This window comes from Pelobates fuscus, chromosome 10 (assembly GCF_036172605.1).
Source record: "Pelobates fuscus isolate aPelFus1 chromosome 10, aPelFus1.pri, whole genome shotgun sequence".
In the NCBI taxonomy this organism is placed as follows: domain Eukaryota; kingdom Metazoa; phylum Chordata; class Amphibia; order Anura; family Pelobatidae; genus Pelobates; species Pelobates fuscus.
In genome coordinates this window covers 55,925,382-55,937,913 of record NC_086326.1, presented here as the reverse complement: position 1 = coordinate 55,937,913, position 12,532 = coordinate 55,925,382, and the positions used below count along the sequence as shown (strand labels likewise).

General features: G+C 51.3%; 1 protein-coding gene across 1 annotated transcript in view; it reads right to left on the bottom strand.

Annotated features, from left to right (window-relative positions):
* Positions 1-12,532, bottom strand: part of RTKN2 (rhotekin 2) — a 112,567-nt gene that overhangs the window by 74,556 nt on the left and 25,479 nt on the right. Inside the window, exon 4 of the mRNA XM_063435118.1 lies at positions 5,856-5,909. Coding sequence (XP_063291188.1) covers positions 5,856-5,909 — 54 coding nt within the window. The remainder of the gene's footprint in view (positions 1-5,855; positions 5,910-12,532) is intronic.

The following is a 12,532-nucleotide window of genomic DNA, read 5'->3' as shown; positions in this document are numbered from 1 at the left end:
TAAAAATTTTGTTTGAGCGAAAAAGCTTTTAAAAAAGAATTTACCGGGGGGGCGGAGCCTGGCATCCATGCAGGATAGACGTGTGGGGCCCTCCGAGCTCCCGGGCTTTCCGCACTCTTTGGGGTGATAACCCCGATTAATCGTACGTACCCTGACACTGGGGGGAATCACCGGGAAGCCAAGCTCGTGCAATACGCACGGATTCCTGAATCTAGCCTGTAACCCCTTGGAGACCTGAGCCACGCTGCTGCGGGCTACTGGGAGAAGGCTGGGGAGAGGCGGCCGATCTCCTCGCCTTGAAAAACCCCATCTGGCTCGGCGGCGATCCAACCCCCCCCCTCCCCCACACTGTGTGGGACGGGGGGGGACACACCGTGTGGGACGGGGGGGACACACACACACCGTGTGGGACGGGGGGGACACACACACCGTGTGGGACGGGGGGGGGGGACACACACACCGTGTGGGACGGGGGGGGACACACACACCGTGTGGGACGGGGGGGGGGACACACACACCGTGTGGGACGGGGGGGGGGACACACACACCGTGTGGGACGGGGGGGGGGACACACACCGTGTGGGACGGGGGGGGCGGACACACACCGTGTGGGACGGGGGGGGCGGACACACACCGTGTGGGACGGGGGGGGGACACACACACACACACCGTGTTGGACGGGGGGGGGGACACACACACACACCGTGTGGGACGGGGACACACACACACACACCGTGTGGGACGGGGACACACACACACACACACCGTGTGGGACGGGGGGGACACACACACACACACACACACCGTGTGGGATGGGGGGGGGGGGCGACACACACCGTGTGGGAAGGGGGGGGGGCGACACACACCGTGTGGGACGGGGGGGGGGGCGACACACACCGTGTGGGACGGGGGGGGGCGACACACACCGTGTGGGACGGGGGGGGGGGCGACACACACCGTGTGGGACGGGGGGGGGGGCGACACACACCGTGTGGGACGGGGGGGAGACACACACCGTGTGGGACGGGGGGGAGACACACACCGTGTGGGACGGGGGGGAGACACACACCGTGTGGGACGGGGGGGAGACACACACCGTGTGGGACGGGGGGGAGACACACACCGTGTGGGACGGGGGGGAGACACACACCGTGTGGGACGGGGGGGAGACACACACCGTGTGGGACGGGGGGGAGACACACACCGTGTGGGACGGGGGGGAGACACACACCGTGTGGGACGGGGGGGGAGACACACACCGTGTGGGACGGGGGGGAGACACACACCGTGTGGGACGGGGGGGAGACACACACCGTGTGGGACGGGGGGGAGACACACACCGTGTGGGACGGGGGGGAGACACACACCGTGTGGGACGGGGGGGAGACACACACCGTGTGGGACGGGGGGGAGACACACACCGTGTGGGACGGGGGGGAGACACACACCGTGTGGGACGGGGGGGAGACACACACCGTGTGGGACGGGGGGGAGACACACACCGTGTGGGACGGGGGGGAGACACACACCGTGTGGGACGGGGGGGAGACACACACCGTGTGGGACGGGGGGGAGACACACACCGTGTGGGACGGGGGGGGGACGCACCGTGTGGGACGGGGGGGGGACGCACCGTGTGGGACGGGGGGGGGACGCACCGTGTGGGACGGGGGGGGGACGCACCGTGTGGGACGGGGGGGGGACGCACCGTGTGGGACGGGGGGGGGACGCACCGTGTGGGACGGGGGGGGGACGCACCGTGTGGGACGGGGGGGGGACGCACCGTGTGGGACGGGGGGGGACGCACCGTGTGGGACGGGGGGACGCACCGTGTGGGACGGGGGGACGCACCGTGTGGGACGGGGGGACGCACCGTGTGGGACGGGGGGACGCACCGTGTGGGACGGGGGGGACGCACCGTGTGGGACGGGGGGGACGCACCGTGTGGGACGGGGGGGACGCACCGTGTGGGACGGGGGGGACGCACCGTGTGGGACGGGGGGGACGCACCGTGTGGGACGGGGGGGACACACTGTGTGGGAGGCGGGATACTTAGCGGGATAGTGTGATAGTATGAAAGAGGGGGTGATACTGGGAGGGAGGCGGTTGATAGAGTGAAAGAGGAGTGTAGTAGAGAGCAGTGGTAGCAGGGCTTCTTCTCCGCTGGTTACTCCAACAGCTACTCAGGAACAAACAGGATACTTCAGGACAGCAGGCATAAATACAAGATGATACACGGATATCCCATCACCCTTCCCAATAACTGGACGACACTCAGTATTAGGAACAAAACTGATCCTTAAAATGGCCAGGCTAGCCTTTTATGCAGGTTTTGCCCCAAAGGTTACCACCCAGGTGAACCTTGTGGGGCACCGATAAAAATATACATCAACCAGTAAAAACCAGAGTTAAGTCACAAGACACTCCCATACACTGCATACAATCCCTCCCCTCTGCTCAGGAAATAATTGAGATAATTACTGTATCAACTCAATTATCCCAAAACAGAAAAATCTAAATTGTCATACTTTTCTGGAAACACCCCAAAAACATATCCTACATTCACAATTCCAACATCCCCTGATAGTCCCAATCTGGGGGAGCAAAATACTGAAAAATCACCCAAAACAGTTCAGGGGTTCAAAGTTTTATGGATGTCTTAGTTTTACCGACCACACACTAAGTGTAAGCCAAGAATAGTTCCATGAGTTTTCGGTGTGCGGTCGGTCTCCGTTCGGGAAGTTGAAATACATGAAAATATACAACAGAATGTTTTGTGTCTTTGTTCGTTTAACTTCCCCCGTTCGTATGGTTCTTTTTACTGAACGCCGCTCTGTTTTCTTGAGTTCCCACGGACTTATGCGAGGATGGAAGTTCTGCGGTGTTCGTGCTGTCACGTGTCCGATTTGGGTTCCAGACACTTGACGACCAAACACCGCTGTTGCAATTCGTATTCTAAGATGGCTGCCGCCACATGTTCATATGCCGAACGGCGGCTACCCAGGGAACGCCTAGTTAGTTTGTGCGGTTGGCAATTAAAGCAGTGTGAATAAAGTTATGGAGGTCAATTAATGCCACGCTCCTCTCCTGGGAGGCCTGGTTGTTCGGCAGTTTGTTCATTTGTCAAACGATATGGTGTAAAATAGTTGAAAAAGGATTCTTACCGAACAACCAGACGAAGGAGAGTTAATATTACATTGTTACTGGTTTCCTCATGTAACCAACAGGGCAAGAAACTGAAATACAGTAACAAATAGGGTGGGTGTGACAGCCCTTAGCAAAAGGAAAGTATTGTGGCGAAGCCGTAAACACACAAAAAAAGAAAAAAAATATACTAATTCACCAACACAAATGCCCGAATGGGTATTAGGTCAGGAAAAAGTTGTACAACCCTGTAGGAATGCTTAATGATTAAAAAGAGAATATTTATTGATGAAGCTAAAAAACTTAGTCTCCTACCTAATAGGTACTAAAGTAGGGTAGGCATAAAAGCCTAAAGCAAAGCTGCAGGTAACTCTCAGGGGTACTACAAAAAGGTGTATACCCTAGTCTAAGTGAGTAGACAACAAAGTACTCCATCTATACATAACATAGCCATAGATAATCTGGAAACCACTCTGTCTATAACTCCATACTGACAACTGAGTTCTACCTAAGCTGAATCCCTGTTACCTCAGCATAGCATAGAGCTAATGCCTACCATCACTACTAGTCCTATAGGGGGACTAAAATAATAACCAAGTGCTACCACCCACGCAAGTGCATGGTGAAAAGAAAATAAATAAATAAAAGCCCGACGCGCGTTTCGGCGTATCAAGACGCCGTCTTCAGGGGCAAGTACAGAAGCTACCCGCATCTCCCGCTTCCTTAAATGTCCGGTAAGTGATTACACATACTGATAACAGCTGATTCCCTAATTGGTACTTGCATCTCATTGGTCCGAATGATACTCCGCCCACCTGCCATATGGTAGCGTCCAATGCAGCCCGGACCACTTCCGCATATCCCACGTGACAACTGCGTCATCGCTAAGTCACGTGTGCGGGAAGGGAAGGGGGCGGCGGACATCGGCTGTTGTTACACCTCCAACACTGACGGTACTAGTGAGTCACTAGGACATCCCTAAGTAGGCGGAGTAACCGCAATTTATAGATACAGTGTGAAGGAGGAAGACGTTACAAAGAAAAATAAATGGCAAAACGGCATTACCAATCATCCCCAAGAAATAAATTAAAGGATGACCGAATTGTAACCTTTAATAAGTATGCACTGCTGTTAACATATAACACATGATATGTAATAAAGATATGTAATCATGAAACCGAAGTAAAGATATGGGACCCATCAAGAAGAGGGGGAAAAAACAAGTCTGATGCATACATGATGTTTAAACATGGATACACTGGGGTGCATAACACAACCCTTTAACCATTACCCATCCAGATTATGAGAAAAGGTCCACTCAAATATAAAGCCCTACAGTATAGTAGGTATGAAGTATAAGGAGCAATAAAGAATCCCATATTACAGACAGTCAAGTGTATAAGAGTAACTCATGTAGCATCACAGAAGTTAACTATGGAGATGTCCATGTAGCTTAATGATCCCTAAATGATAAGCACTGATGAAAAACAATGAATTAATTAAACCTTGAAAAATAATAATCATAATTAACATTTAAAAACGCACATAGTTACTAGATAGTGATCATTAGTTAAATAAAAAGGGTATATGAAAACCCCTCATTAAGGCCGTGTGGCGATAAAGTTTGGAGTTTGAAGATCCAATATGCCTCCCTCTGACGGAGTTTAGTATCCCAACCGCCTTTCCGTGGGGGCTGAGGAATGTATTCTATCCCCATGAAACGTATTGTGGCGAAGCCCATTCCGCTACAAAGAGGGATACTGGGAGGGGGTATGCTGGGAGGGAGGGAGGGCGGTGATAGTGTGGAAGGGGTGAAACTGTGGGGAGGGAGGAGGTGATAGTGAGTACAAGGGGGGGATAGTGAGTACAAGGGGGGGGTACTGGGAGGGAGGGGGTGACAGTATGAAAGAGGGGGGTGATGGTGTGCAAAGTGGGGGAATACTGGGAAGGAGGGGGTGAGAAATACCTTATTTCTCTCCCTGGTGGTCCAGTGTATCCGGTTTGCAGCTTCGCAGTGTGCAGAGCTGTAGACCATGTATCATGGTCTACAGCTCTGTACACTGTGGAGCTGCAGACCTGTGTCTGCGATGGGCACTCTCGGGCTGGGCAGACTGGAGGGGCCTCGCACCCGGTGGCACATTAAGCAAGCCGCCGGGCCCCCTGCGGGAGTCAGGTCCTCAGTCCCTGACCGAGGACCTGACACAGTCTGCCCCAAAGAGGTATGGGCGGCCGCGAGGCCCCAGGCGGCCTCCCCCGGGAGGATACTTCTCCAATACAGGGAGTTAGAGAGTTTCAGGAGGGTGCGCAGTGTGTTGGGAGAGTTGAATTTCTCACTTGTCAGCAGGGGTCAACAGGACAGCCTGGCCCCCTGAAGTGACGGGCACGGTCGCAGGGGCAATATATTCAAAACACAGAGTTATAGTGGTTATGTTGCTTAGAATGTCCCTTTCAAATACAGTGGAATGCATGGTCATGATAAATTTCTAAAAAAAAATAAAACCAATATATATATATATATATATATATATATATACATATATATATATAATGTCATAGCATTCTAGCATCAGACTTTATACAAACAATATTTGAGATAATATCACTTAACGGATCAGCTTGTTTACAAAATGTACAGGAACATTTTAATTAGCTGAAATGGCTAACAGGCATATTGACATAACATTACCAATATTGCTGCACTTGCTACTTACTATCTTTGTTGCCAAAGTGATCAGAATCCTTCCACATCAAAGGAAGCCGAATGCCTGGAGACAGAGAGATTTGTTTTGTTGAAAATAGAATTGTTTACTAGTTTAAGTTAATGATGCAGTTTGTCAGATTACATGGCATCAGGCTCTCTACGTCAAAGCAATTACAGCAAACGAATTCAACAGATTAAGTAAAAATAAACATTTCCGAGTTGTACGCAGAGTATCGCTTAGGACCAATAATGATCTAAAATCAGGAAAATGTCAAACAAGGGTAAAAACTGCATGACTAATGCATAAACAGGGGAAAGAAAATATAGATACAGTTTGGAATATAACAAGCTACACATCAGCAGGCTGAATGAAATGGCTTTAGAAAGTATATGTTAAAAAGATAAAGCAAATTAGTACTTTAAGCGGCACTGTCATGCCGAATTCCGTTTTTTTTTTAACCCCCCTCCCGCCTCAACTACATCCAATCGACCCCCTAGTCACCCCCAAATGCCCCTATGCCCCCCACATTACCTATTTTTTATTCTTTATTTTCTGCCCGATCTTTATTCAGGGCGCCGCCATCTTTGTGTGGGTAGGTGAAGTCCCTATGGGACACGTCATCTACCCACACTACACAGACTGTGAGATTCCCGCACATGCCCAGTGAAACACCTGGACATGCGAACGGGAATTTCACCTATTCATTCATTCATCAGACAGACGAATGAATGAATAGAAAAAATCAGACGAACAAACTAACACTGTGTATCCGTGTTAGTTTGTTCGTTCAGTTTATTACAAGGAGGGAGCTACCGGCGTGCAGCTCCCTCCTTGTAATATGTAACTATAGAAGCGGCAGGGAGCAGAGCTCCCCACCACTTCATAAGCCCCCCAGGTCCCCCCCTCACTCTATGGGGGTCAATATGACCCCCATAATAGCACAAGGGAGATTAAAATCTCCCCAATGCCCCTACTCGCTATATCGCGAGTAGGGGCATGTCCACTAAACAGTGAGCAGCCTGTGGCTGCTCACTGTAAAAAAAAAAAAAAAAAGGGTAATAAGGGGGGGACGGGGGGCCTACTGTCCTCCCCCGCCGGCCCCCACCCCTGGACGGCGGGTGGGGGCCATAATGGGAATGAGGGGGGACCTACTGTCCTCCCCTCAGGCCCCCACCCCTGGGCGGCGGGTGGGGGCCATAATAGTAATAAGGGGGGGGGACCTACTGTCCTCCACCCCCCGGCCCCCACCCCTGGGCGGCGGGTGGGGGCCATAATAGTAATAGGGGGGGGGGGACCTACTGTCCTCCACCCCCCGGCCCCCACCCCTGGGCGGCGGGTGGGGGCCATAATAGTAATAAGGGGGGGGGACCTACTGTCCTCCAGCCCCCGGCCCCCACCCCTGGGCGGCGGGTGGGGGCCATAATAGTAATAAGGGGGGGGACCTACTGTCCTCCAGCCCCCGGCCCCCACCCCTGGGCGGCGGGTGGGGGCCCTAATGGAAAAAAGGGGGGGGGGACCTACTGTCCTCCCCCCGGCCCCCACCCCTGGGCGGCGGGTGGGGGCCATAATAGTAATAAGGGGGGGGGGGGTCTACTGTCCTTCCCCCCCCCCGGCCCCCACCCCTGGGCGGCGGGTGGGGGCCATAACGATAATGGGGGGGGACCTACTGTCCTCCCCCCGCCCCCACCCCTGGGCGGCGGGTGGGGGCACTAAGTAAATTCCCCCCCCCCCCCCCATCAAGGTGACTAGGGGTGCCCAAGCCCCTAGTCACCCACCCCCCACCCAAATAAAAAATGCCCCTTCCTACCCCCCTCACCCTAAAAAATAGTGAGGGGGGAATAAAATTGCTAACCTGTAAAGTAAAATTAAACTTACCATTCGACGTCTTCTTTTTTCTAAAATCTTCATTTTTCAGCCCCAAAAAAGGCCAAATAAAAAACCATCATAGCCGTCGAACTAAAAATAAAATAAAAAACCCGTGCGCAAAAAAAAAACCCGACGAAAAAGAAAAAACCCGAGCGCACACAAAAATAATCCATCTTCACCCATGGAGGGCTCCGCGCAGACTGAGCTCCGCAGGGCGGGGCAAGGCTTATAAAGCCTTGCCCCGCCCTGCAATTAGCCTAAGAACACTCTGATTGGTGGGTTTAAGCCAATCAGAGTGCTCTTTGTCATTTTACAAGCGTGGGAAAGTTCTTTGGAATTTTCCCACGCTTGTAAAGTGTCACAGAGCACTGTGATTGGATGGCTTGAAATCCATCCAATCACAGTGCTCTGTGTCATTTTACAAGCGTGGGAAAGTTCTTTGGAATTTTCCCACGCTTGTAAAATGACACAGAGCACTGTGATTGGATGGATTTCAAGCCATCCAATCACAGTGCTCTGTGTCATTTTACAAGCGTGGGAAAGTTCTTTGGAATTTTCCCACGCTTGTAAAATGACACAGAGCACTGTGATTGGATGGCTTTAAATCCATCCAATCACAGTGCTCTGTGTCATTTTACAAGCGTGGGAAAGTTCTTTGGAATTTTCCCACGCTTGTAAAATGACACAGAGCACTGTGATTGGATGGATTTCAAGCCATCCAATCACAGTGCTCTGTGTCATTTTACAAGCGTGGGAAAGTTCTTTGGAATTTTCCCACGCTTGTAAAATGACACAGAGCACTGTGATTGGATGGCTTTAAATCCATCCAATCACAGTGCTCTGTGTCATTTTACAAGCGTGGGAAAGTTCCAAAGAACTTTCCCACGCTTGTAAAATGACAAAGAGCACTCTGATTGGCTTAAACCCACCAATCAGAGTGTTCTTAGGCTAATTGCAGGGCGGGGCAAGGCTTTATAAGCCTTGCCCCGCCCTGCGGAGCTCAGTCTGCGCGGAGCCCTCCATGGGTGAAGATGGATTATTTTTTTGTGCGCTCGGGTTTTTTCTTTTCGTCGGGTTTTTTTTTTGCGCTCGGGTTTTTTATTTTATTTTTAGTTCGACGGCTATGATGGTTTTTTATTTGGCCTTTTTTGGGGCTGAAAAATGAAGATTTTAGAAAAAAGAAGACGTCGAATGGTAAGTTTAATTTTACTTTACAGGTTAGCAATTTTATTCCCCCCTCACTATTTTTTAGGGTGAGGGGGGTAGGTAGGGGCATTTTTTATTTGGGTGGGGGGTGGGTGACTAGGGGCTTGGGCACCCCTAGTCACCTTGATGGGGGGGGGGGGGGAATTTACTTAGTGCCCCCACCCGCCGCCCAGGGGTGGGGGCGGGGGGGAGGACAGTAGGTCCCCCCCCCCATTATCGTTATGGCCCCCACCCGCCGCCCAGGGGTGGGGGCCGGGGGGGGAGGACAGTAGATCCCCCCCCCCTTATTACTATTATGGCCCCCACCCGCCGCCCAGGGGTGGGGGCCGGGGGGGAGGACAGTAGGTCCCCCCCCCCTTTTTTCCATTAGGGCCCCCACCCGCCGCCCAGGGGTGGGGGCCGGGGGCTGGAGGACAGTAGGTCCCCCCCCTTATTACTATTATGGCCCCCACCCGCCGCCCAGGGGTGGGGGCCGGGGGGGAGGACAGTAGGTCCCCCCCTATTACTATTATGGCCCCCACCCGCCGCCCAGGGGTGGGGGCCGGGGGGTGGAGGACAGTAGGTCCCCCCCCCCTTATTACTATTATGGCCCCCACCCGCCGCCCAGGGGTGGGGGCCGGGGGGGAGGACAGTAGGTCCCCCCCCCCCTTTATTACTATGATGGCCCCCACCCGCCGGCCAGGGGTGGGGGCCGGGGGGAGGACAGTAGGTCCCCCCCCCCTACTACTATTATGGCCCCCATCCGCCGCCCAGGGGTGGGGGCCGGGGGGGAGGACAGTAGGTCCCCCCCCCCTTATTACTATTATGGCCCCCACCCGCCGCCCAGGGGTGGGGGCCGGGGGGGAGGACAGTAGGTCCCCCCCCCCCTTTATTACTATTATGGCCCCCACCCGCCGGCCAGGGGTGGGGGCCGGGGGGGGGGACAGTAGGTCCCCCCCCTACTACTATTATGGCCCCCACCCGCCGCCCAGGGGTGGGGGCCGGGGGGGAGGACAGTAGGTCCCCCCCCCTCATTATCTTTATGGCCCCCACCCACCGCTCAGGGGTGGGGGCCGGGGGGGGGGACAATAGGTCTCCCTCCCTTATTTTACTTTACGGCCCCCACCCGTCATTTAGGGGTGGGGGGCAATATTTTTTTTATTTTTTTTCTACAGTGAGCAGCCACAGGCTGCTCACTGCTTACTAGACATGCCCCTACTCGCGGTATAGCGAGTAGGGGCATATTATTTACTAATACCAAGTCATTTTTACTTGGTGTTAGTAAATTTGGCTGAAAGACCAATTTAGGTCTTTCAGCCTTTTAGTAGATAGCTCCCTGATACCGTGGGAATTAGGGAGTTATCTACTAAGCGGCTGCAAGATGCAGCCACAGCAATGAATAGGATCGGAGTTTCATTCATTTGAATGAAATTCCGATCCGAACAAAGTACCGAATTGCATCCTAACACCAATGGAGAAACGGTGCTCATTCTGTTAGGATGCAATTCGGCAGTTTTGCCGGCGTTCTGTCTAAGTGACAGGACTTTCGGCAATACTGACAGGAAGTATTGTGGGAACTGGGAGGAAAGCTAGGGATCATGGGAAAATTGCTCTGACCAGCGGAAATGAAGCACACTTTGCTCCTCCGCTGGTCAGAGCTGGTCAAGCGGAGGAATCCCATAAGACAAAGAGTCCCTACTTTGTCTTATGGTTTTAAAGAAAACTAAAGAAGACAGGAAGAAAAGAATAACAGATCCTGAGAGAGGGGGAGAAGAGGAAGAGATTGAGGAAAGGTAAGTTCGGCATGACAGTGCCGCTTTTAGCAATTTTATAAATAAAAAAAAAAAAAAAAAAAAAAGTGTACGAGCTTACATGAAAATTGCTAATTTCACACCCACACAACTGCCCAACCTCCCCTTAAAGAAGAACCGTCATTTCGGTAGAATTTCAACCATTACATAAAACATTGAAAATCATCTAACTCGCGTTAACCATTTTTTTCAGAAGATGCTCTTTTAAGCAAATGACATCATAATGAAGTTCCGACAAGGTTAAGCCAGGCTAGATTTTTGCTAATGAAGAAGAAAAATAGAAACATTGTTTCATTTCTCCTCTTCTCTGTATACTTTCTCTATGCTAAATGCCAGGTGCGAAGGAGAGAGCATAGAACGATGACTGACTCAGAGCCAAGATGGAGTCGCCCAGTTGCAAAATTAAGAATTATGGATTGCTATGTTTCAAATTTTCACACCTCACAAATACAAATGTGTTACACATTGGATATTTGCAAACATAACATTAAAAATCCTGGCAAGTGACAATTCCGCTTTAAATTCTAACAGGCTCATGGTGGCAGGCTATGGTTTGTTACAGTTATAGTATGTCCAAAGAGTTAATATATAGTCCTCTTTCAGCATGCAATGGGTGGATATAACAAAGTGAGCCTTAAAGCCCCCTAAACGTTACAACAATCTGTTCCTCTCATCTTCCTCACTCATCCTCCGTACTTCCTTTCTTATTTTTCCAATCTATTCCTTCTAAAATTCACCAGGCAAAGAGAAGACTACTTTGTCTTATGTATTTTTCTTTCCCACCACATGACAAAAGAGAGACAGCTACCTTTGTCAAGTTTTGTCACTTCTCCCCGCCCCCCGCTGTCACTAGCAACTGCTTGAGGAATAAGAGATTGTCTCTCCAACTGCAAGACTATATCTATTGAGGCTTCCGCAGATGTAGACATTAGTACTGTAGTCTTGCCTATGTGTGAGTACAGCATAGATGTGAGCTCCTGGTAGATGAACCACCAGTAGCTGAAGAAAGTAGATGGCATTGCCCATGTGAGACAGCACAACTAATAAGTCAATTACTTGTGTTTTGACTCAGCAACTTTAGAATATACTAGCACAGCTTTAGCCACTAGGTCTTACCTCGAAAAGGCCAAATTAGATTTATTTTTGGTTGAACACCGCATCCCTGCTTCAGATGCCCCTTTGGATGTGACCAAGGAAAGTATAAATTTGAAGAAGTTTTGGATAGCGTTGTCACTTTTATTATAATCCTCATTTGGTATAGAGCAGATATATGATTTGCATTGTGAGCATATACATCATAGCACTATCACTTTAATTGTTTATTTTTAAAGCTGCATTTTTTTTAATCACATTAATTTTGCATTATATATATTTACATTGCCCTTACAGCAGATTATTTAAATACACCTTAGTTAATTTACCACTTGCACTATTTAATTTGTCTCCCACATTTGGATTAGTGTAGGACCCACCGATATTGGCAGGACCGGCTTTAGGGGTGTGCGGCCGCACAGGGCACCATGGAGCAGGGGGCGCTATGCGGCCGACACAACTCACACATGGCCGGTTGACAACTGTGCAGGGGGAGCTAGAGCAAGTACCTGGGTGGAGGATTTCACTATTCTTCGCCAGGGTATATGAAAAAAAAAAAAAAAAAAGTGGCGTTGTGGGGGCGGAGCTTACTGAGCGGCAGAGGCAGAGCTTAAAGGACCACTATAGTGCCAGGAAAACAAACTCGTTTTCCTGGCACTATAAGGTCTTTGGGTCCCCCCCACCCTCTGGGTCCCTCTTCCGCCGGGCTCAAGAGGAGTAAAACATGTACCT